This window comes from Apaloderma vittatum, unplaced genomic scaffold, assembly GCF_000703405.1.
Source record: "Apaloderma vittatum isolate BGI_N311 unplaced genomic scaffold, ASM70340v1 scaffold11174, whole genome shotgun sequence".
Classification (NCBI taxonomy): domain Eukaryota; kingdom Metazoa; phylum Chordata; class Aves; order Trogoniformes; family Trogonidae; genus Apaloderma; species Apaloderma vittatum.
In genome coordinates, this window is record NW_009714361.1 from 97 (window position 1) to 24,202 (window position 24,106).

Sequence of the window (24,106 nt, forward strand, 5' to 3'; positions counted from 1 at the left end):
GTGGGTGGGCCCGCCTGCGCTGTCCCCAGGGTATGAGTTGGACGCTGCCACCTTCAGCCCTCAAACACCCGCAAATCATCGCGTTTTTAAATCCTCCACATGCTCTGTGCGGCAGGTGTGTATGTTCACCCTCAGGAGGACCTTTATAAACTGACACGTTTTATCGCCCCTTGGCCTGTAGCACATCAGTCGCGTTTCCCCGGGAGCGGGCTGTGCTGGGCCACATGCCACAGGTGGGAGCTGTGCGCCTCGTCCCCAGGGGGAAAGTCTACAAACAGATCTTCGAGGCTGAGGTAAAAAAAAAAAGAAAAAAGATTGGGTAAAAGCCAAATGAGTTAAATACGTTGGTCAGTTGTTTGGCAGCTGCTGAAGTGGTGACCTCAAAACCAGAGGTCATCTTCAACCTTTCTGGTTTCTGTTTGGTTTGGTAAATAATAATCGTGTTATCTTCAGCATATGCTTTGTGATGTACCTATGGGGATTCCTCTGTCTTAGCTGTGTATCGGGATATGCTGACTGAAGGCAGAATCATTATGACACAGCAGTAAAAGATAAATTAAAAAGCACACTGAGTCAGACCCAGGCGTTTTTCACCACTGTTGACTTTCTTTGTAACCGTAGACAATTCACACAATCCAGTTTGCTTGTGTTTTACTTACTATGTAACCGTAAACAGTTCACACAATCCAGTTTGCTTGTGTTTTACTTTCTGAGGAAAGGGACATCTTTTTTTTTTTCTCATTTTGAGAACAGCCTTTGATGAAAATTGCTATGTGTGTGCCAAGCGGTTTTCATTATTTTACCTTTCTCCTCTGCCCACTATTTTTATCAACTGTTCTGTTACTCTCTTCAGTAGGTTGGAAAGAATTCTAACCATTTTGCTTATGGTCCTTTGAAGGTTCAGTTAGTACGCTCTTTGGATGAAGTAAGGAAGAGCAGATTTTCTGTAAAGAATGAAGGGCTCGGTTTGACTAGAGATTCAGAAATTTCTGCTGATGCCAAGCTACTACCGTGTTACCAGGAGAAGTATGTTGCAGGAACGCCCTGCAGTGACTCTGCAGCAACACCACTGCTGTACAGGTAGAGAACAGAAGCATAACCCCCCAGTAATATATTAATGTCTATAGGTGTGAAGTTGTAAGGTTTGCACTGGGAGTTAGGCGCTGCTGGATTCTTGGTTGTGGAACTAACGACTTGTAGTAGGCTGTCCTCTCGCTAGATGTAAGCTGAGTATAATGGGCTGCTGTCCATTAAGACACAGACTGCCAGGCTAAGACCTGCAATGGTACACATACTGTATTGCTTTTCTTTTAAATTTAAATTGTATCTTTTTTCTTCAAAGCAATCTAGATATTAGCCCAGCCTGATATATGTTTTTTAAATGTATTTTAAGCTACATTAATGATTTACATGATGATGCAGTAATGATCATGTAATGAGCAAACAAGGAAATTAGTGAACCCATCCTTCTCACCCTAACTGTTCTGCTGGATAATGACACCCTTATTATCATTTACTCTAGGGAGAAACATCAGCTGCAGCTGATTGGAACAGCAGTGGGCAGATAAAGGCTATTTCCATGGTTCTTGCCAGTTCTTACTTAACAATATTTTGATTTTCATACCATTTAGAGATAGAATATATGTCTTTGTAGCTTACACATATTAAATCTAGCATTTATTGCTTTTATGCTGCTATAGCAGATTTGAGATTGTGAACAACTCAGACTAGAAAACTACTCAGTCCAATTCACATCAGAAGCAGCAACACTGATTCTTTGAATTGCATTATTGGAAGGTAGAATGATGCTTATGTTCACTTAAATGTTACTTTTTGCCAATTAAGTTCAATGTTATACTCAATGCAAGTTGCTCCTTTTATGTACTTAATACAAATCAAAGCTTTACTCTCTGTTTCAGAGAAGCTACAATATCTCAAAAGGTTTGGAAAAGTGAGGATGTAAATGCAGCTGAGGAAGTCAGAGGCCTACCTGATTTTGATGGTAAGTTTTATTTCCGTTAATGTGAGATATTTTAATTTGCGTTCTTAGGAGATACCATACATATAACGGTTTTAGCTGAAGCAAGGCATAAAATCCCGATTCATTGTGCGCGAGTTATGTATTCTGCAAACAGTTCCAAGCAACTTTGTTCTTTTTTTTTTTTTTTTTCCTCAGCAGTTCCTGAGGAAACACGGATTAGTATCTTGGAAGGTCTGTCAGAACGCCGGCGAGGCCGTCATGATGAAGCTCTAACCTCATTGTACCATGAACTTGCCTGCATTGGCAGGGTGAGACTGGATTTTGTAATCTGGATCATCTAGAGCACTAATCCTGAAATCAGGGCCTAATATATTTAAAAAATCAGGCTGCATTCCTTACTTTCTCAGGAGCTGGAACCCTTTATTTTAGAGCCTGGAAAATTCCTTCTGACAAAACTGATGGAATCTGATAGAAAAACTGAACTTCTGCTTGAAGAGATTGAGTTTGACAGTACTCTGGAAGGTTTCTCCATTGAAGTAAGGCAGCTTGTGCCAGTGTCTCATCTTCAGTTATTTGTACCTGGTCTGCATAACAGAGCTTCTTGTGTCTTGCTCTGGTATCGAGATACAAATGCTTCTTCATCTATTTTTGTTTATTTTTACATTTACTTTTCAATGAGATTGAGAATAAATCCTTCCTGCAGGGTTTGGAAGAACTGTGGAATGCCATCCATCAGGAATCCTTGACCAGAAGGAAGTGGATTAGGGAAATGGATGAATCCCTAAAAAAGATTGAAAGCAGTCGAGCTGATAAAGTGAGCTGTAGTCTTAATAGCTGTTAATTAAGCATAAGATTATTATTTGCTTGTAATGCTGGATGCAAAGCAAAGCGTAGCTTGTTTCTGCAGGAGTCAGAGGTATGCCAGAGGGTGATTGCTGTCTCTCCACCAGATGGAAGCTATCTGTCATGCCTGTGTCCGTTTGTCCTCTCTTTTTTATGAAAAATACCAGAGGCGACTATGTTTGCTTAAATTTCATGTCCGCTTAAAACAGCCACTGGTGGATTCACTTCAGATATTTGAAAGGAAGTTGGTTTGATTATTAAATTCATATTGCAGGCTGTCTGCAGAGCAGTCAGTTGTCACAGATATCAAGAGAAATCAGCTAAATGGAAACAAAGTAGAATGTTTTAGTTAGTATTTTTAGGATTTATTAAAAAAATCAGGATAAAAGATGTAGGATATTTAAAATAGATGTTTTAATATTCACTTCTCAATCTGTCAGCCAATCGAATTTATTTTAATGGAAAAAAATTGTCTTGTTCATATCATTGCTCAACTTGGGAAACTGACATCTGAGTTGTACATTTTTTTATTGTTTCCTTTTTTTTGTTCTTCTTTTATTGAACAGATAACAGATGTACTGAGGAAGTATACTTTGATACTGGAGGAAATTTCCTTCTTCTTGCCAGCTGATGTTTACAGGTTCATGAATGATGAGGCCATGGTAAATCTTTCCTACTGAGAGTCTGTTTTACCCATGAGAAGAGATCAGTCTGAATTTTCCCAGAATATAATTTTCTGCAACAGAAATTCATTATTTCTACCTATCAATCACTTCAGTATAGGAGCAGGTTATTCTATTTTGCAGGATATTCTTTATCATTTGTATTTTTCCCCTCATTTTACACAGAACAGGGAATATTTTTTTTCATCATTGTATGCTGCGTTTATTCCTGGTTTTATTTTTTAATATGCAGATGATTAACAGAGCATTGTTGGCTAATCAGAGGGCAATTGCCAAGCTGTTCTTTAATCTAATGAAATCAGAGATGAAGAGGGAATTATCATATCAATTGAAATGGCAGGATAGAGTCAAGGACTGGAAGCTCATCCGAAAGAACTCTGTAGTTCACAGTTTCAGGTCAGAAATTTTACGATTACATTTTGAGGTATGAATAACACAAATGAACACTAGTCACATATTTAGTCTTTTTTTTCATTGTAAAACTAAAAAGAAAGAACTTAGCATTCTATTTTTATGTATAAAAATATTTTGTATTTGTATTCTGAACATGAAATTTTCCCAAGCAGATATTCACTTCAATGTATTCTTCCACCCAACAGAGAATTTATGGCAAATGAAGAAATACAGAATCCCCCAACTGTGGAAAGAGAAATGGAAAATATGACGACTGATCATGTTTTACTTAGTGAAAGGAGAGCAGAGTTTTTGCAGCACCTTGGGTATGACAAAAGAGAAAACAGGAACAAAGGAAAATAGAATTCTTTCAACAGTTAATGAGAGACTTGACTACAAAATGCACTTTTCTCTCTTTCACTGTGTGATTGTACAAAACAGCGATAAGGCAGGGCCTCGACTTCTTTCATAGAGTTCTTTTTACTGGAAAAAGTGCATTCTTGGTTTTCAACGCAACAGTTGCAGTAAGCAGGGGGTGGTGGAGGGCTAGAAATGACGGTACACAAAAGTAGATATTACTGATGTTTGAAACATGGTAGAAAGGGGCAGACAGGAATGGCAGATAAGTAAAAATTTATGAAGGCATTATTTCTATGTGGGAGTTTAATTTGCGTAATAAAATAAGAAGGGAGTTGTGACAGAAATCTAACACTGCTCTTTTTGAATGTCCATCCTGACAAGAAGATGGTTCGGGTGCGATGTGTTACGATATTTACAGTTTTTCTTTTACGATGTCTGTAGCAACAAGGTAGATTATAGTTAGTTCCTTGTCAGTAAGTGATGGCCTTGAAAAATATCAGTCATCTTGTTTTATTTTCATTGCTGATATGTCTGTAAATAACGCACAGTAGTGTGGTTACTTTGTTTCATAATCTTATCCTGTAAGAACTGACTGAGTTATATTTGAGGGTTTCTCACTCTTGTTTCCTATTTCTGTAGTGATTTATTGCCTCCAACACACACGAAAGCAGATATGAGTGAATGGTACAGATCCTTGGTGAATTTAAACAAAAGCATAGGTAAGTTGGGAAATAATAAAACCAGTCTGTAATTCAAGCACTTCTTTCTTTTTTTTCCTGGGCAGTAATGAGTCAGGTGGTTGTTTGATGTATGTTTTTTTTTCCAGATGTTTCCATGTACCTTCTAAGTTCTGAGTTAGCGATACAATCAGATAAGCTGTCTGTGGTACCCCCTCCCCTTTGCCAGCACAAGCATTTTCACTTGGTGAGATCTAGCGGGAACTGACTGGACTAAAATCAATCTGGGGAAAAATAGAAGGTTAATTTTAATTCAGATCAGCTCGCAAACATACAAAAATACTACTTCTTACCTCTTGGAGAATGAGGGGGGAAGTATTTGAGATGCTTCCTTACTCTGAGTCCTGTAGTGTGCCTTCCCTTCTCTCTCTCCAGAGCACATCCTGTCTTAATGTTTGTAGCCTGGATAGTAGCAAAGAAGCTGCTAGCGATTGTCAATAACTCACTGCTTTTAGGGATAATGCTAAAAAGGTTTGTATTAAACATTTTATTGGTTGTGTCATAGAAATATGAAGACACCACTGGGATATACTACCTGTGCTGAGTCTCAGCACGGGCCCTCTGTCACGTTTCCATTTCACATTGCACTATGAAATACGGAAATCTTTGCAATGGCCTGTTCTTCTGTGTCCTTCAGATACCCACAATGTGCAGCGTATGGTGAAAATACGCATCCAGTACGAGCTGGTCCAGCAGAAGTGTATGGCAGAAGTGCAGCGCTGCACGGTTAGTGTGGTGGCTTTGCCAGTTCTTGGAAGGATCGTTGGTAACAGCGTATGATGTGTTGCTGCAGTAACACATGTTTGAGGATCCACCAAATCTTGAATTAACAAGTGAAATTGCTTTTTAACCTCTGTCTTATTCTGCTAGAAAACTTACTGTCCACGGTGCTTTATAGTAGCATTTGGTATTTATATCTGAAAACATAAAAGCAGTAATAAATGCCAGTAATAAAAGGAGTCCTCTCCCACATTTAGGTAGAAGTCGTCAGGTCAGAACCCCAGCCTTTGTGCCGAATCTGTCTTATCTTGGAAAAGAAATTCCACTTCTCTGTCTCAGTTTCTCTCTTTGTGTCCAAGTAAAATTGTACTGTTTGCTAACAGAATGTGAGACCTGTGGGGTTGAACCTTTCTCCATCCATTCACAAGAAAGAAAAAAAGAAAAACGCTAAGTTTAGCCATGCTCTCTCAAAGCCACACAATATTTGTTGTATTATACGAGTGTCAATAACTTTCTTTTTACATTCTTTTAATTTAGAGTAGCCTATTGAATCTGAACATTTGCACGAAAGAAGAGGCTGAAGAAATTGTGAATTCTGAGCTACTTCAGTTGACTGAGAAACTAAAAAGTCGGTTTGAAGAAGAACTGAAGCAGATGGATGTATGTTTATTACATTTATTTTTATTGCTTTCTGGCAGTAGTCTGTTCTTCCTGCCTGAAATGCCACATGCATCTTAGGCTATCGATGTCATGTTCATAGTGCGACTGAACACCCCCCCTCAAATAAAAAATGTTTGGTGTGATTCAAGGGGAAGAATTTGTAAATTTTTTGGCTTATATTAATAATAAGTTGTCAGGGATTAACTAGATGTAGTCTGTCCTGCCTGGACGCAAAGGAATAGTTTTAAAATGATCTTCCAAGTCTCTTTTTATGATTCCATACGTGGGGCTGTTTTTCCTAAAATGATAGATGACCAGATGCTTCAGGACATATGCAGAACTTGGCAATTCTGTGCACATTCTTATCTAGTTTACCTGGACTATTTTTTTCTCTCCAAGTAAAAGAGGTCTTGCAGAATACTGAAAGTGTACTTCCAGACAGCCTTTTATCATATCATATGGCTCTTTACTTGTTTATTTTACCTTCCAGCAAACAGTTTGATAACAGCCATTTCCCTTAAATGTATTTCTTTAGAGAGACTTTGAGGAGCTGGCTAAACAGAACGAGCAGAGTTGTAGAGACTTGTACAGCTACTTTCAGGAGGCCATGGATCTCTGGGATGTCCATCGATCCAAACTGTCCCAGCAGGAGGGTGAACTTCAGAAGAAATTAGGTGAATGCCGACAGAAACAGGATAACTCAATACAGGTATAAACGTAAAAATAAGGATGGGGTATGATGTAAAGAAAGGACTTCTTAATGCAGACAGCCCTATCAAGTTCAAAATAGCTAGTATAAAATTTGAAACATCATCTTTGGCATTTATACTGAAATTTCTACAAAATAGTTTCATCCTGTCATGTACATTTTTTGCCAACGGCTTGATTCACACTTAATGAGCATTCATATCTTATTCTTGGTATGACAATGATCATAAAGGTTATATTTTCTTATATTAAGTAGCTGCAAGTTTCTGTTACTCGTAAGGTCTTGTGCAGGGATAGAGTCTTGTTTGTATGTCAGGTTCTCCTATCATGCAGCTTTGGATGGCAACATCAAAGATGTTCATTATCTATGAAAGATTTTCATAATAGGTAAGTTTTAGTAAGATAACTTCCCTTCTTGGTGTAGAATATATGTTCATAAATCAAATTATTTGAATCCTAAATAGTTATGAAACATTTTAGTCATTACTAAATCATATTTACTGGGTTCTTTTTCTGTGACCTTAGATGATGGAAACTAAGCTGGATGTAATTTTGGATAAAATGAGAACAGAGAGCTCTGAAGAAAAGATGAAGAAATATTTAGAGAATGCCCTTTCTTCTTTAGATGGCATTAGAGCTAGGTATGACTTTTGTAGTACAAATTTAACAAGTAAAGCATATTTGAATGCTGGTTGTGCTGCTTAGCTCTTGGTTATGCCGTAGTGCAAAATTGTGGAAAAACACTGCTTGCGACTTCATGTAAGAATGTAAAATAAAATAATTTCCATACTGAACAAGATTAAGGCAAATAATACCCACATTTTAGAAGTAGGACTAAGGAAGACCAAGGAATACTGGTATCATTTAAAAAATATACCAGATGAGTATTACTGTGTAGAATACAGTGTCATCCATGCCAAGGGGATAATTATTTATTCAGAAGGTGAAGATTCTTGAATCACAGACTTCAGAAAGTAGATCTCTGCCATCTCCTGTGCTCTGGGCTTGTGGATTTGGTGTCTTTCAAAGATGAAAATCATAGAAGTTACTAATAACCTTCAGATAGCCAAAATATATGTTTTGATAATCTTTGTTTGTCGTGATCAGGCTGTTGCATTTTTAAAAATCACATCAGAATCGGCACGTACCGCTCTCCTTGCTGAAGGTCCTAGCAGAAGGTTTGAGGATTAAATAGCAGAGAGAAAGCAGAGCTTCCTCACACCCAGAGGGTTTTTTCTGTCTGTTAGGCTGGAGGCGTGTTAGAAGAGCAACTTGGACCTGAGAGGCAGATACACACACCTGCACACACCTCATGCTGTAGTTGTGCTTGGAGGTCTTGGTTCAGTACTCTTTGTATTCATTAGGACAATTAAAAAAACCCTATCCCAGAGTAATGTACCTGTTTAGGTGAGTGAAAAGGCAGTGAGAGCTTGCAGAGAAGAATGTCATCTATTTGAACATGTACATAAATACCACGTAATTATCTTTGTATAGGAGACAAAGCAAATACATGTGTAAGTGAAAACAGATGTGAACGTTGATTTTTCTTGAATCAAGACTTAACTTGAACCATAAGTTTTCGTTTTCAAGTAAAATGAAAATAAATTAGGATACCTTCAGCCACAGCTGAGCATAATACAGAACTAACATGAAGGGCAGGAATTTGACCTCTCACTTCTAACAGTCCTTACGCAAGGTCTTGAATGGCTTCCCATCCAAAATGAAAGATCTGAAATACCTTGTTTTGAATATTTCTTAACTTTTACGTATTTATACTGAACTAATCTTCAATAACAAGACAAGATATGATTGTTCAGGCTAAACAGATGCAGTAGAATGTTTAGCCTAAAGGGTTTATGAAACTGATCAAAAAGTTAGATTTGAATTTAAAGACATTGCAGTCCCATTTAATTTTATTTCTCTACATACTTGAGTCTATTAAACAGTAACCTTGATTTTGACAGGTATGAGAAACTCAACAAAGTTCTAATGGATGAAGTAGAGGCTTATCCAGAAGCTATTTTGTTGGAATTGGTTTCTTACAGCAGATCCATCAGCGAGTATTTTAATGTAAAGGAAATCTTCAAACAGGTATAAAGAAAACAAACTTCTACTTTCAAACCTTACTGGTGTATTAACTTTCCACTTTGGGGAAAATTTGGATTATATAAACTGAAGCACTGTTTTGGCTATAGGACTGAAGTGCTTTTGGTAGAAATACCTTTCTCTATCCTGCACTTTAACTCTGTCCTTGCTACAAACTGCATTTCAGTAAATTTGCTTTTAAAGAGAAAACTGCAAGGTAACATAATTACATTAATTGATACAAGTGTTATAGCTTCTTTAGAAGATGATACATTCAAAGCTATCGTATCTTATTGAAAGATATTCTGAGAAGGAGCATGGATTTCTTATAAGCAAGTAAATCCGTATTTTTAAATTTCATGGGTTTTTTTGCTTTTGGTGTTGTTTTGCTTTTAGAACTTGCAAGGAGAGATAGACTTCGCATTTCGAGATCAAGGTAATACACCAATGGTACAAACAGGTATTTTTGCTTATTTTTTTCAATCTGTATTTCTTTGACTTGTGACCAGTAAAACTCTGCTTTTGCTGGACAGAACTTCGTGAGGCTTCAGAAGCTGAATGTCAGCAGCAAGCTGAGAGCGTTGTGCAAGACAGTGAAGGAGAGGAAACAGCAAACAGTTGTCAACAAGAAAATGAAGAAACAAACAGAGCTGAGAACAAAGAGATCTTTGCACATGAAACAGAGGGAAAAGAAGATGGGGAGAGTATTGTTCATGAAAGTCAAGAAAGAGAACATGCAGAGCAAGGGGTAAGCTTTACATGCGTAAGTGAACGAGACAATAAATTGGAAAATTAAGGAAGTCTTTGCACAAAATATAATGATGAATATGAAGTCTTTTTGCTAAAGTAAGTCTAAATTCCTTCAAGTAGATTAGATTTAGTTTTGTACGCAAAGCACACAGGATCCTTTATTGCTTTCATTTATTTCTGGAATATTAGGGCTTTAAATCCTTTTTATGGGCAAATGGAGCGTATAAAACAGTTTACAACCATTCCTCTATCCTTGTAAAAATGCTTTGCATAGAATTTCTTTTTGAAATATCATTCTTGCATCATAGTATTCTCAACCCGTGGTGAATGATTTAAACTGTGTGTGTGTCTAAGTATTAGTTTTTCTGGCCGTTAGTTACGTTAATTTATTACAATAAGAAAAACATTATTCTTAATATCCTTGGGATTCTTACATTAGATTGTGCACTGTTGATTCTTTGCTTATAAAGGTACCAGATGATGATTTCCAGTTGTTTCCTAGGCTATGTGCAAGAGCAGCAATGCAGAAAGGTCTGAAATTGCCACTGAGACCTTTTCCACTTCTAGTGGAAACACTTACACGGTTCTTGGAATTGAAGAGGCAGGGAAGACTGACATTCCAGAAACTTATTTTGCAAAATATGAAAAAAAGGAATCACTTCCTCTGTACCTGAAATATGTACTTATCAAAGAAACCATGGTTGTGGAGCTGAAGAAACGGTTAGTAGAAAACAGTTTATGTTCTTTCTTTGCATGTAAGTATTAGACAAATTTCAACTGTTTGGGAGATGCAAAGATGCAAAAATTATCTAATTGTTTTGGTGTTGTTCCTCCTTTAAAATGGATAAAAATTTATATTACTTTTCATCCATGGCTCTCAATGTACCAACAAGCATTTACCTCTTACGGGATGTTAGTATCTTCCAGAAAATTATATAATGAGAAAACGTATTACAGGAAGGCAGAGCCATGAAAGCAAAATGTCTCATATTCAGTAGTATGTAGCCAGCTCAAAAACTCTGCCAGTATTGTGCAAATGGTAATGAAACCATGTTTTCCTATAGTCAGAATTTAAATTCTTAAATTAATATATTTCATAATTACTATTTATTAATTACTGTTCCTCACTGTAACATTTCTTTTTAAATCACAGGATTCGCCTCTACTTTTTTGAACACTTGGAGAAATGGTTTGCAGAGTCCTTATCCAACTCCTCTGTCTTTGTAGATGCCAAGAAAGAAGAGTTAAATTCAGAACTTCAGCTGCGCCTTCGCTTGCATCAGCAAAGGCAGGAGAATATAGAGAAAAATATCTACAATGTTAGAGCTGGTACTGACTTTATTTTTCACTGTGGGCACGACATGTCTTTATCTACAGACAATCATAAGCAGACCAAAATCTGCTTCAGCATCACTTGGCTCAGTAGTAGAGGACAAGAGGAAGCCGTTGAACGTCTACTAACTCCTAGTGTAGTATGTCAGCAGTGACCAAAAATACAGGAAGAAGAAGGCTTAGAGCAAACAAAAGACATTTATGATTTGAATTAATTAGAAACTGCCAGGGTTATATGTAAAGCACAGGAGAAAAGTCAAAGAGATGGAATCAGATATATTTTATTTGTATGTTTTAGCCACTCTGAGATATGTGTCAGTTTATTTTACTGCTACTCATGATAACAGGTTGGTGGGTGGTTGTGATAGTCCTCAGTAAACAGGGAATAGTGACTATCTTGTAAAATTTCTTTTCTTGTCAGTGGAACTGTCTCTTCACAAAGAGCATCTCGAGTGCCACTGTGCTGGGCTGGTGGAAGCTATGAAAAAGGAGAGAGCTGAATTTCTCAAATTTTGTGATCAGCAGGATAACCTCAGCAAAAACTTACATTCACGCCTCCGTGATATAGAGTCTGTCTTCCTCAGTGCCCCCATGACTAAGTAAGTGTGCTGCAGGTGTTGCTGGCAGTGAATTAAATATTCCTGATGGCTGTCTGAGGTGTTCCGACTTTGCATTCCAAATCTATTTTATGTGTCATTACTCTTCAGTGAAGACTGCTTCATGGAACTTTAAAAAAAAAGTAAAGAATTTTTATTTCCTTTTTATCTCCCTGAAGAAATTAAAATCAGTACTGAATGGATGACAATTTTCATATATTTTCAAAGTGCTGGCATTCTTAAAGTAGGAAAGATCTTTCATCTGTTTAGATTTTATCCAGTTCACTGAACCTGCATAATAATTAGTTTTGGAGGATGTTCTTCAATAGCATCAACTGCTTGCTGGTATCTTCTCAGTGTTCATTGAAACAACCACAATGCAGTGAGTGGCTTTCAGAACACTAAATTGTTTTGGAGTTCTCAGATTTTGTTCATGTCTTTACAGCCAACAGTCTATAAATCATAATGTGTGGTTCTGTTTTCTTCTGTCTTTCCCTTATCTTTTATTATTTGCTGCTAGGTTAGTTTCTTTCAGCAACAGTGTGCACTCAGAGCTACAGAATCATCTGGAAGTGATCCAGGTTTCCCTGCGGAGTTACCGGAGCTATTTGGAGGAAGCTTTAGGAAAATTAAGGGATTCAAATGTGGATTTTCTCAAAGCTTGCAGGTAGAGAGATTTCACTGGAGTGTTCTTATCGATAGTTACCTATTTCTGGGCATCAGTGCTTGTTGCATAGGCAGAACAGTAAAATTCAGGTTTGTTTTGTTGTTCATTTAGTTTAGTATTTAAAAAAAAAAACCCTCAAATTTATTTTGTTAAGCCACAATTATTTTAATGCTTTCATCACTTTGTGTTGATATCTATGTTTTAGGGCTACTTAACTGTAAGAGTCGTTGCAAAAAGAAGACTCGTAGCCAATTGCTTTTACTTTGCTGGTTGCTTTCAGATTATTTTCGGAGGGAGGTAACTTTTCTCCTCCAGAGGTAAAATCTTTCAGCAAGCGTCTTCAGAAAGAAAGCAAGCATATTGACTCTTTTGAAAGATCGATCAAGACAGATATGGAGAAAATGGAATCGAGCTGTTTGAAGCAGGTGTGCAGAGCTTCATTCTTTCAAGTTATGTATTATATTGGCATATTCGATGTGATTTATAATCAGCCTGCTCCCAGATCAGGACTGTAAGATTGTTTTATGTGGCAATTAAGTAACGGGAAAAAAGAACCCACAAAAATTGTGAGTTCTATCAGTTTTAAAAAGTGAAAATTAGTTCTGTTTCTGTTTCTGGCATTCCGGAAGGCTACTGAACTTATCAATGAGGCTGAAAAAAAGTTCCATTATCTCCTTACAAATCGAACCTTTATGGAGAAGATTCAACGATTTTTGTCAAATCTGCGAGTGAAAATCAACTCAGAGGTACAAACAAACATCAGAAATTTGTTAAAATGAACTATAGTAATTTCTCTTTTACTTCATTGGAGAGATTTTTGGCTGAATTTCGGGTGGAAAAACATTAAGTGAATTATCATATTAGTTTAAAAACTGGTTTCTGTCATTATTAGCTTAAAATTATGTTTTTACTACTGCTGCAGCTATGCTGGGACACTATGGTCTTGCAGGACATTGAATATGTACATCTGAATAGACCAGCATTTTTCTGTGGTGCAGGAAAGGACATGGAGGGTTGCTCTTGTGAATTATTTTTTCTCAACTTCTCCTCTGAGTGCCAGTGATTGAGTGGTTTTTGAGTGGTTTAAAAGTGGAGCCTCTGGAAAATCTCTGGAATAGAATTTCGCTTCACCAATATCTGCTTCTTCTTTAGGTAGCAAATTCTAATTTTCAGGCAGCGACATTAAACTCTTATCTGGAGCAGCTCCATCAGAAGATAGATGCTTGTACTCATCCTACTGCAGATAAAGAGGTCAGTTCTAGTCAGCACAATTTATGTATTTAAAATTTGACCTTAATTTTTTTTTTAAAAAAATTGTACTTAATTTGACTTGCTATTAATTTCCTTCACTGTGCATGTTTGTATAACGTATAAACTAATATTTTTAAGGCAGACTTATGTTTGCTCAGGAAGGTTCTGTACATGTTTTCGTGTTGGCCAAACAAAAACCTCAGCCTCTACACAAACTCTTTGCTTCTGTGTCTGCGTAAATAAAATGGTGACAGCACAAAGTCACATGATGTTTTACGAATAGTCGGTATGTTTGAAAAGTCTAAAATAGCTAGTTTAGTAAATTCCATCTGTATTATCATATCTTTTCAGGCTGTGTCTTCTGAAGAGTTGTATGATTTTGCTAAAGTGGTGTTGAAAGAACTGAAAAAGAGGAGCCAGTATCTCGACTGCTTGCTAGTGAAAGCAGCAAGCCCGCAGGAGGATGTAAGATAGCGTTTAATTTCTCTATATTCTAGAACTGAGTTGCTCAGTTCTTTGCAAGAGTTTGTTTTCAAGGTATAGCACTATTCATAGATGTGAATTCATAGATGGGTTTCTTTGGATAGTTAAAAACAGTTAAAATGTGTCCTGGAGAGGTTTGAGTTTTTTAATCAAGTGGGTTTGTTGGGGTTTTTTTTCCTTCTTTTTCTGAAAGAGTTTCTTTATTTTGTAATCTATAGTGGATCATTAAGGCTATATACTCAAATGCTGCTCATGATAATGAGAATCTACTCATCACTACTTATAAGTGTCTCAGAGTTGTCTAGCTGTAACAGCATTACTACTAGAATTATTAAAAAATTTCTTTCAGCCTGTAAAGCACAATAGTGCATGTTTGGAAGATCTGCTTTAGGAATCGGTAACTACATGTCGTGTTGTCACTAATTGCCTGCTGTGGTCAACGGAGTTTCATTTTTCTTCCCATTTCAGGAGGATTTCACCCCTCTTGCCACAGATGTTACGTTACAAGGTCCAGTTGCTGTTGCCATTCGAACAGAGCGTTGCAGAGATGACAACAAAATTATGATGATAGGGCTGGATCCTGTTAAATTTCCTTTGTTAAATCCAAGCAGAAGGGGAAAGTCTCCACTTGATGATTTATCAATAAGTGTTATCAAAAATTTACTTGAGTAAGTTCTTGTTTGTCTACAGGTATTTTTCTGTCATTGTCTTTGTATTTTCTTTGAGATATATATATGAATATATATATACACACATACATATATATAATATAATTAATATATATGTAATATATATATATGTGTATATATATATTATATATATGTATGTTCTATTCCTGAGGCTCATGAAACACTACAAGCTACTTCCCTGCAGTATTTTTTTAATTTATATTCCAGTTGCATATCAAGGTTTTCCTGAATTCACCTTTTTTATATACAGAAATTTAAATATATTGTTCATAGGTAATACTGCTACGTACTTTCTGATCATTCTGGCTTTAAAAATCAGTCTAGATGAGACTACTTTCTTTTTAAAAGCATGATTTCTAATAGCCAAAAGTACCACGTTGTGAGTAATGAGTGACATCTAATTAGTAGCATTATGATAAATTTTAGGTATTAAATTTTTGTCTTCTACAGTATTGTTTTAGTTAAAAGGTGATTACATGCAACATAGTTGAAGGAACATATAAAGTGTGAAATGAACAGTATATAGACATGTGATTTGCAAATAAATATTTTAATGCAAAGTTCTTCTTGTGGAAATTCTGAAATTCCTGTTAAACAATTAGTTACTCCCATGAGAGTACCTATATTTACACAGTCAGCGGTAAAAATAATCCTGTCTGTTAAATATCTCAGAGTTTTAACTGCACTTAGCTCATGGTATGGATAGAGACCTTATGTAGTTCTTGATCTAATATATAATATAGTACATAACATAAAATGCAGGGTATTCAATAGCCACTTAGTTCTTTTGTTTGTTTCAGAATTCAGCCGTCCAGAAAATCTGCAGACCTAAACCAGGAGAGAACTGATAGTTCATTAGGACCAGGTGTGCCAGCATTTCTTGTAATATATCACACTTACCTAAACTGTAGTTTCTAGTGTATCCCTGAGCAAGTCTGGGCTGCTCCAGGCCAGTGGCTGACATAGTAGCTCTGACAGAGTTGTGCATCCCAGCTTTTTTCTTGGGTATCTTTACCTTGCAATAAGAAGATGATTTTTGGCTCTTAACCAACGAATGCTGTAGGGTGAGATAATGAGTTCATAAAGAGCAAAAGCCACATATTATCAGCCACTCAAAGGCAAGTGCAGAGGTAACCCCAACTGCTCTCTACTTTGTGTTCTCATTTCTTTATAGCTCTTCTCCAGAGCTTGACTCCTCCAGCCCCCTCCCAAGATATCCTCTCTCTCTTCCACATTCCTAAGTCCCCATCACAGCCAAGGTTATGAATGTAGGCGGTTCATTCTCCTCCTGTCTCAATGTTGGTTTTATCTCCTCCCATCTACCACAAATGTTCTCTAATGTTCCCATTACTCATGCCCCAAAGTACAACCTTTATTGCAGTTGCCAGTGCTGGGTTGCTTCAGTTTTGTCTGCCAAAAATGATTGTTCCTACAGTTTTCCCTGTAATGTTATAAGGAAATGTTATAGAAATTAGAACACAAATGATATAACCATATAATAAAGACTTCTGTGGGCATTCATATAACGTTCTTTATCTTTGCATTTTGAATATAATGCAATTCTTCCCACGTCAAAGAAAAATTCTCACTTATGTGTATCTGATGAAGGTCATCAGAGCTCTGCTGCTCACAGCTCTGCAGCTCGGGTCAGCAAGAAGTCATCTCGTAAGAAAAAGATGCCAACAGAAAGGTGAGACACCTGAACCGTGAAATTCCACTTATAATATTCCTATGCAGAAAATTACCTAAACTTTATCCACTGCCTGTTCTTTGAGAAATTCATAATGCTCATTTGTATTAGCTTTCTTTCCAGCTGTGTCTATTATCTGGGTTCTCTTCCCTGTTTACCTCCTCGTGATCAGCTCTGCTTTGGGGGTTGTTTTCGGCTTTTGGCTGGAAAAATATTCTTTGTTTTCTCCTTCATCTGCTGTTATTTTGTATTTTGAAGTTGCTGAAGTACAGACTAACCTCCCCTCTTAAACAATACAGCTTCATTTTCAGGTCTGATGTCTAAACAGTATGTTTTCCCTCTCTAGGAAAAAGAAATCCATCACACCAGTTTTCAGTGACCAGAAATTCCAGATATTTGGAGAGAAGCCTCCAGAATCTGAGTAAGTCATGTATATTTGCAGAAATGGGTAGGGGTTTTTTGCGGATTAACTTCTATTTATCTATTTACAATGGTGAACTATAGAGTTCGCCATTGAATTCTGAAGTATTTAATCTTGATATTTATGAGTCAAAGTGTTTACAGAACAGTTCCTTTTTACGGCATAATAATAGTGAATATAAAACCAATCCATTTTGTTCAGTGTGATTGTCTTTTTTCTCTTTTTAAAAATTTTGTTTGTTTTCAGTAATTTTAAGGGGATTATCCTGAATATTCTCTGGACAGGTAATGACAGCCTGCTTTGCCTTGCTAAGGTAGGAAAACCCAGTGTTCTTCAGTCACTTTTACTTTCATAGGTCTACTCCTGTGCCAGCTCACTACTTTGGTTCTTTACAATATTTGGATGGCCATCCAAAAATGTTCCTTTCTTCACCAGCACCTAACTTTTAGATAGCATTTTACACAGTGTGTTTTTAACCACAGATTTCTTTATTAACTGGGCATTTCAGAATCAGAAGAAAGGTGGTCTGAAATAAGAGAGTTGCTGATGGCCTTGTCTTTCCTTGCTACTGTTATAGGCCTAATCGTGACTTGTTTGAGTTATCAGTAACTTTTCTGTTTTATCTTGACCTCCTGAAGGAGTTCTATAAAAAACAGAAGCCAAAAATCATAGTGCCTGAAGATCTGCCAGAGACATTTGAACATTGTGCAGAAGTGTTTAGGCAGAACCTGTTGTCATACCAAAGGCAAACAGATGATTACTACAATTCCTGTCTCATAGGTAAAGTCATTCAGTTAAGAGTTTGAATTTCTTGTATATGTGATTTTTCACATGTAACTATTTTTATGTAACCTGAAAATTGCTGCGATCAACAATTCTGTAGCTTTTTAATCCACCACGCTCAGTGACAAACTCTAATTGATTTTACTGGAGATTGAGCAAATATTATCAGCTACAAAAAGCATTCCAGAAGGGAATTTGACTAATTTGACAAGGTCACGTCTTCTAGCAAGGGTATGTTTCTCAAAGCATTGGATCTAAAAAAAAGAAAGACAGGGACAGAATCTCTGTGAGAGAAAATTGCAGGTTGTTTGACCCTTGCAGTGTACATTGAGCTCTGCTGACTGGTTGGGCTTTTTTCCCCTTGCAGTGAATATTTGTGTGTCACATAAAACCCTGTCTTTTTCAAAAAAGAATTTCAGGATCAGCTGAAGCTGTTTGAGAAGGAGCTCCCTTATGTCTCCCAGTTGGCACTTGAGGGTCTTTTAAAAGAACATGAGCAAAAGCTAAGCTATTCTACTGGTCAGATTTGGCACCTCTTCAATAAACAGCTGGAAGACTGGGAGAATGTGAAGGTATGTACCATGGACAAACTGGAATGCTTCCAGTCTAAGCAAAGCTAAATGCATCAGAATTATAAAAGTTGCTTTTTATTAATCTCGCTATTTGCCTGATCCCTTACTGCTGAGCGAGCCACAGGTTCAGTGTCTGTGTTTGAAGTTAGTCTGCATAGTTTTACTGGAAGGTTTGTCTTTCTGGTAACCCACTCCCTTCCCTCACTGCTTCCAGCACTGGCCTGCCTCTTTGTAATCTTGTACAGCTCTGCCTGTCATCTTACACTTAGATTGTGACATGTGGTGTGGCTACACAGCTTGTACTGTACAGGTGCACTCATTTATAGGCACCGTAAGACATGAATAATAAAATACCATTACTTACTATCTGTCAAGAAAGAGGTGTGTTTTGTCCAATAATACCAGAACTGGGGACGGAATCGTAATGGAGATTGTGCAGAAAATGCTGGAGAGGAGTATCTTGAGATTTTGTCCTTCTGAGTATTAAGTTAAATTCAGGAAAAAATACAAATACTACAAATTTTTTTTGAAAAGTAAATCTTGGTAGGAAAGGTTATTATTTGTTGAAAACAAAATCTGAGGTGAGGTGAGAGGCCTTGTTCTCCAGCAGGTAGGCAATTTGGTGAATACTGCACTGCAAGGTTTTATCTCTAGACACCCAAGGAATACACTAAATTTTGTCATTCTGAATACTTTCACATAAAATGTGTGGGTTTTACTTCTTCCTTATCATGACTCAATTGCACATTCTTTATTGAAGGCATTTCTTTCTTACGTATTTACTTAAAGGCTGCGCACCAGAATCAGTTACATCCCTCTCTGGGACACCCGGACAACTTCCTTCAGCTGGATGCTTTGTGCCAGGAGGAAATAAAAAGGCAAAAAGACCAAGTTGATGGTATTAATCTCAACATACAGATGCTGCAGGTAATTGTAAAGCCATTGCTTGATACAGACTAGATGTTGCACTTTGAAAGGAGAGTGCATCTTGGATACATTTTTACCCCCATAAAAAGTAAACTGGAAAATGTTTTCAGTTTTCAGGCAATCCTTTTCATAGGTACTTTAATTTTTAAGTTATGTAATATCAGCATTAGATGAATATATATGTAAACGTACATGTACACGTGCATAGATTTATTGTGGAACCAACTGACCTTTTCTATCATGCCTAGAACATGCTGAGGAAGAGATGACTTATCTCTTAATGGTAAAAATATTGGGTATAATTCTAAATTTAGAGTAATAGTGATATCCCCTGGTTAGTTATTTTACCTGCAGATGACAGATGTCTGGAAAGGTTTCTTCTGTGTGCATTTCATTAGTGCAAATAATTGACATTTTTCTACATAAGATCAAGAACTGGAGTAAGCAGAATTTTAGCTCTGTGTACGCACGCACCCTTTTTTAGAATAAGACCTGTCCAAAGCACTGCCACACAAAGTATCTGTATTCCAATGTGGCATTTTCTTTGGGTGGAAGGATGCATTTACAGATAGCTCTTTTTTCCCAGGTTTGGATGCTTAAACCAAATATGCAACTACTGGGCAACTATACACAGAACTCTATAGGTTTTTGTGCTCTACTGTAGGCAGCGAGGTGATGTTGAAAATAGTGCAGAGAGGCACTTTTAGACCTTTTATGTGCCAATTGGAGCCTCAGGTCTGTTATTTGCAGCTGTTGCAAAATGTCGGGGTTGGATTTTTGCGTAGTTCTTTTGGAGCTAAACTAAACCAAGAGGAGACCAAATCAGCAAAGGAATTTCTCTCGCTTGTCTCCGATGTCCCAACAGAACTGTGCTGCTGAGTGTTCTCAGAACTTCGTTTCTGCACTAGCTGCCCTCACTGAAAAGCTGCTTCTGGAATTGGATGGAAGTATCACTATTGATGATGTACAAGCAGCAAGTAAGTAGAGATTTCTTGTTCAGGCCTCCACTTCCTTCTCAAAGATTGCAGCGGATTTTGTCTGGGAAGAGGAGACTTTTATATGCTCTAGGACTTTAAATGGAAAGATTTGCATCATCAGACATGCAAAGCTATTTTTTGAAAGTGAAGAGCATCTAGCTGTGTACAGTTACTTCAGAACGATATTACTGCTGTTGTTCTGTTGCTGCTGAGTCTATCTCATGTTATCTCCCAGAAACTGAAATCCCAAAAGAGAAGACATCCCCTTTAATCCATCGTAAACAAGCTGGACTTCATCTAGAAACCTGTGAAGCTGAACAGTTAATTGAGCGTGGAGGAAGGTAATATTTGAAGATACTGAACACTGTTCTATGTAATTTTACTTCTCTAAACTGGTAACAAACAGTTTGCTCATTTTTTTGCTGCCTTGTTGAAACTGCTGAATACCATGTTCATCACTAGTGTTGTCCTTTAATTAGTTATGGTGCAGTCTGGGTGGGTAATGATCTTTAAAAGAAAAGGTAGTTGTACTAAATAAGGTAGGTTTTAGAGGAATCCTTTTGTGGAGATTAAAAGAAATAGATTAATCTTCTGCACTTGAAGTAGAAGTAACATAAATTAGTACGTTCTGCTCTCTTTTCTGGTTTTCTCATGTGGCTCGCTTGTTTGTTTGTTTTATAGGACCTGGCCAGGGATACCCATGACTACTCTTTCAGACAGTTCAGACTATATTCTTTGCAGAGAAACTGCATCAGTTACAACAGCTAAGACTACACTGGGCCATGTAGCAGCAGTAGAAGCAAGAGATGCTGTGTATAAGGTTGGTTTGTGGGAAAGGACTGTGAGTGAGGCTGCTAGTGCTGAGAGTTGTTTTTTTAAGAAGACATTTCTAGCTATGTATAAGGTTTTAACATACAAAGTCTTTTCAAATCTTAAAACCTTCTCCTCTAGAGAAGGCAGCTCTTTAATCTTAGAAGCTAACAGAAGTGAGATGAAGATCTTGTGCTTTTTTTGATAAAATTTAAATATTGCTCATAGTTTAGTTGCAGAAGTCTTTAAAAGGAACACAGAAGGAAGGCATCAAATAATTAATTGTTTAATTAATTAAATTCATGCAATCCTCTGACACAGTGGATTAGGACCCGGATTTAGGTAAAATTGTATTTTGTCACTACCAATTCTATCCTTTTTCGTTATTTATACAGAAATACAAATGTAAACTTGAGCAGCAGTTTGCCCAGATCAAGGAAGAAAGTGCAGCTCAGCTGCTGACAGCTCGGCATTGGGAAGATTGGTGGCAACGATCCATCCAGAAGATTAAGCAGCTGTATACACGAGATCAGCCAAATCTTGCTGATGTCCCTCCGATCATTGCTGGCATAGATTGACAAGTTTGTACTGGTGTCAGTGACGTTATAGATTCAGTCCAACAGAATTTTCAAATTTCTGTGGCACTGAACAAATGCAATAGTGAGAGGAGCTATTTTTTGCCTCTTGAAATAAAAAAACTGGCAAATGTACTGTAAATGAAACAAAGACTCTGTGCTGGGCTTCTTAGTTGGATCTCAGGTTAAGTTGAGATCAAGCTGTGGTGCTAGCTGTAATATGAGAATCTGAAAAGCTAAAAGCCCAAACAGTGGATTTCTACTGAAGTTCATGGTCAAGACTCAGACACGACTGTGTATGTCTATGTCATGGCATAGTCTGAGGCTGTAATAGTTAAAGACAGGCTGTTTAACAACAGAGCCCAGCAAGGAAACTTCTCCTTCGGCACAGATGAAGCCCTTCCCACGGATGTACTCTCTTTCTTCACATTCCAAAAAACACTGTACTCACAGCTCACTACTTCAGTTTTAGAAATCTGAAATAGCTGATCTGCAAAAAATATTTTCCATGGAATGGTCTACAAGTGAGGTATTTATCTGCAATCCAGAATGCTTTCCAAGGCAGGGCTTGAAGATAAAGTGCTGCTTTGTTCTGGGAGGTCAAGCAAGTTCGTTGGTGGTAATACAGCTATTCTCAACCATATCGCTTTAAAAACCTCTCAGAACAAATTCAAAGAAAACTGAGTAACTACTAAAAATGCTGTAGTTGTTTTTTTGTGTTTGTTAGGAGATTCTGTTATTAACTGCAACTACATCTGTTTCGTTTTTGTTTGCATTTGTTGTGAACCCCGAGAGTTGTAAATCAGTTGAAGATAAATACGGTAAACATCAGAGAGAGGGTTTTGTATGCAAGGAGATGTTCCAAACTTGTCTGGCTCCAGTGTTCTTGCATATTTGTAATAGAGATTGAAGCAAAGGGGGAATGCATCAGCTGTGCTCCTAATGATGCAATATTTCAAAATATGTGTATTACTTTTCCTGGGGGATGTTTACTCTGTAAAGATACATGGAAGTACACTATTAGAAAAGCTGAAACTGCAATAAAATAACCAGAATGCTTGTGTCTTTTTTATTATTATTATTCTATGTTAATTTTATTATTTATAATTTATTTATTATTGGAGGATAATTTTTATTCTCCTTCCTTCTATTCTCTCCTTATTTTCTTCTGTCCTTCCCCTCCACCCAAGTTCTGTGCTTTCAGTCTCTGTGTGCTGTGGTGGTAAGTGCGTGAGGATGGTCAGGGGCAGGAAGGGAGAACCCCCAGGAAACTGCAAAGCTGTACTGTGTCTTGTCTTTTCATTTATGCTTTGGGAGAAAATTAGGAGAGAATGTTTATGAAACTGGAAGGCGGTGCCAAGCCAGGAGGAGCTGCAAGCACCATGCAAGACAGAATTTGATCAGTGCTTGACATTTTGGAAAAACAAATAGCTCAAAAATGGAGTAAAGTTCTGTAAATCTCTGTGAGGCTTCCTTCACTCTCCCTGGAAGAAGCACTCTGTATCAGTTCCTCACATTAACACGAATGCTACTGACTGTCCATAAATAGGAGTTTCACTAAGAGCTGCTGTATTTTTTATTTCCCCCCACGCCCCAATCACATGCTAGAAGGTGCTTTCCTCTAACTTGAGGCTGCGTTACAGATCTGCGCCGCAGCCTGGAGAGCTGGTGTTTTGCAGGAGCTTTTTACGTGGATACAAGGAATGCTGAGGAGGTGGAAGTGAGCGTGTGCACACACAACAGGCTTCTCTGCAGCACCGTAGCTCTGCAGTCGCTAAAGGTAATAATGTGCGTAGCCTATAACGATTGACGTGCTTGTAACAAACCCCTTTGGAGCCCAGATGCAAAGGTTTTGTGTGTTTGTTACGGGTCCTGTAGCTGGCACGGTGGGAACCTTTACTTCCTTATGAACACAAAAGGAATTAATTCCCCCAGCTGAGCTAGAGGAGGTTGATTTTGTAGCTATTGAAGAGGGAGCAATTTCTTCAACTTACAGAGAGATATCATTACCGAATGTGCATGATTATTTTCATGCAATGATTCTTTGCTTGTGTTGACCTCAGTTTACTTTTTTCCTGCAGGCACCTTTGGAAGGAGCTGTCTCTGGCAGTTCCTCTCCTGTGAAAGGTGGAGTTTGTCAGCTAAAGTGATAACTGTATTAGCTCTGCATATCACCTGATAGGATTGTTTTGGGTAAGTTTGTTAAATCGTAAAGGGTGTGTGCTTTAAATGAACAAATGGAATCTACAGAAACTAGAATCAAATCAGAAAAGCTCCCCATGCACATACAGCTGTGAAGAGATCTCACAGAATGGAGTGGTTTCTCAAACCGTTTACAGGAACTGCCTGTAAGTTCCTGTAGTGGCACAGCTCTTAGAGTTGTGGTTTCTGCTACATTCCTGCTTTCAGAAAG

The 24,106-nt window shown here is 37.5% G+C and overlaps 1 protein-coding gene across 1 annotated transcript; it reads left to right on the forward strand.

The window, feature by feature from the left end:
• Window positions 1-224: 224 nt before the first annotated feature.
• CCDC180 (coiled-coil domain containing 180) lies at window positions 225-21,696 on the forward strand. The gene is made up of 31 exons (XM_009868731.1): window positions 225-293; window positions 899-1,080; window positions 1,920-2,002; window positions 2,177-2,289; window positions 2,685-2,795; window positions 3,391-3,486; window positions 3,740-3,903; window positions 4,900-4,979; window positions 5,635-5,771; window positions 6,255-6,377; window positions 6,913-7,086; window positions 7,611-7,726; window positions 9,050-9,176; window positions 9,567-9,606; window positions 9,704-9,918; window positions 10,423-10,640; window positions 11,074-11,249; window positions 11,674-11,851; window positions 12,796-12,940; window positions 13,145-13,261; window positions 13,668-13,766; window positions 14,118-14,231; window positions 14,718-14,917; window positions 16,975-17,049; window positions 17,627-17,829; window positions 18,244-18,404; window positions 19,194-19,331; window positions 20,197-20,308; window positions 20,544-20,649; window positions 20,990-21,128; window positions 21,514-21,696. Exons 1-31 carry the CDS (start codon window positions 225-227, stop codon window positions 21,694-21,696), a joined length of 4,194 nt encoding a protein of 1,397 aa, XP_009867033.1.
• Window positions 21,697-24,106: the final 2,410 nt, after the last annotated feature.

What these genes read in the sequence shown, in the direction of transcription:
- CCDC180 (XM_009868731.1), top strand. Translation starts at nt 225, where the DNA reads ATGCCACAGGTGGGAGCTGTGCGCCTCGTCCCCAGGGGGAAAGTCTAC. An exon ending in AACAGATCTTCGAGGCTGAG is followed by an intron (nt 294 to 898) that starts GTAAAAAAAAAA and finishes GGTCCTTTGAAG; the next exon opens with GTTCAGTTAGTACGCTCTTT. An exon ending in TATCTACAATGTTAGAGCTG is followed by an intron (nt 11,250 to 11,673) that starts GTACTGACTTTA and finishes TTTTCTTGTCAG; the next exon opens with TGGAACTGTCTCTTCACAAA.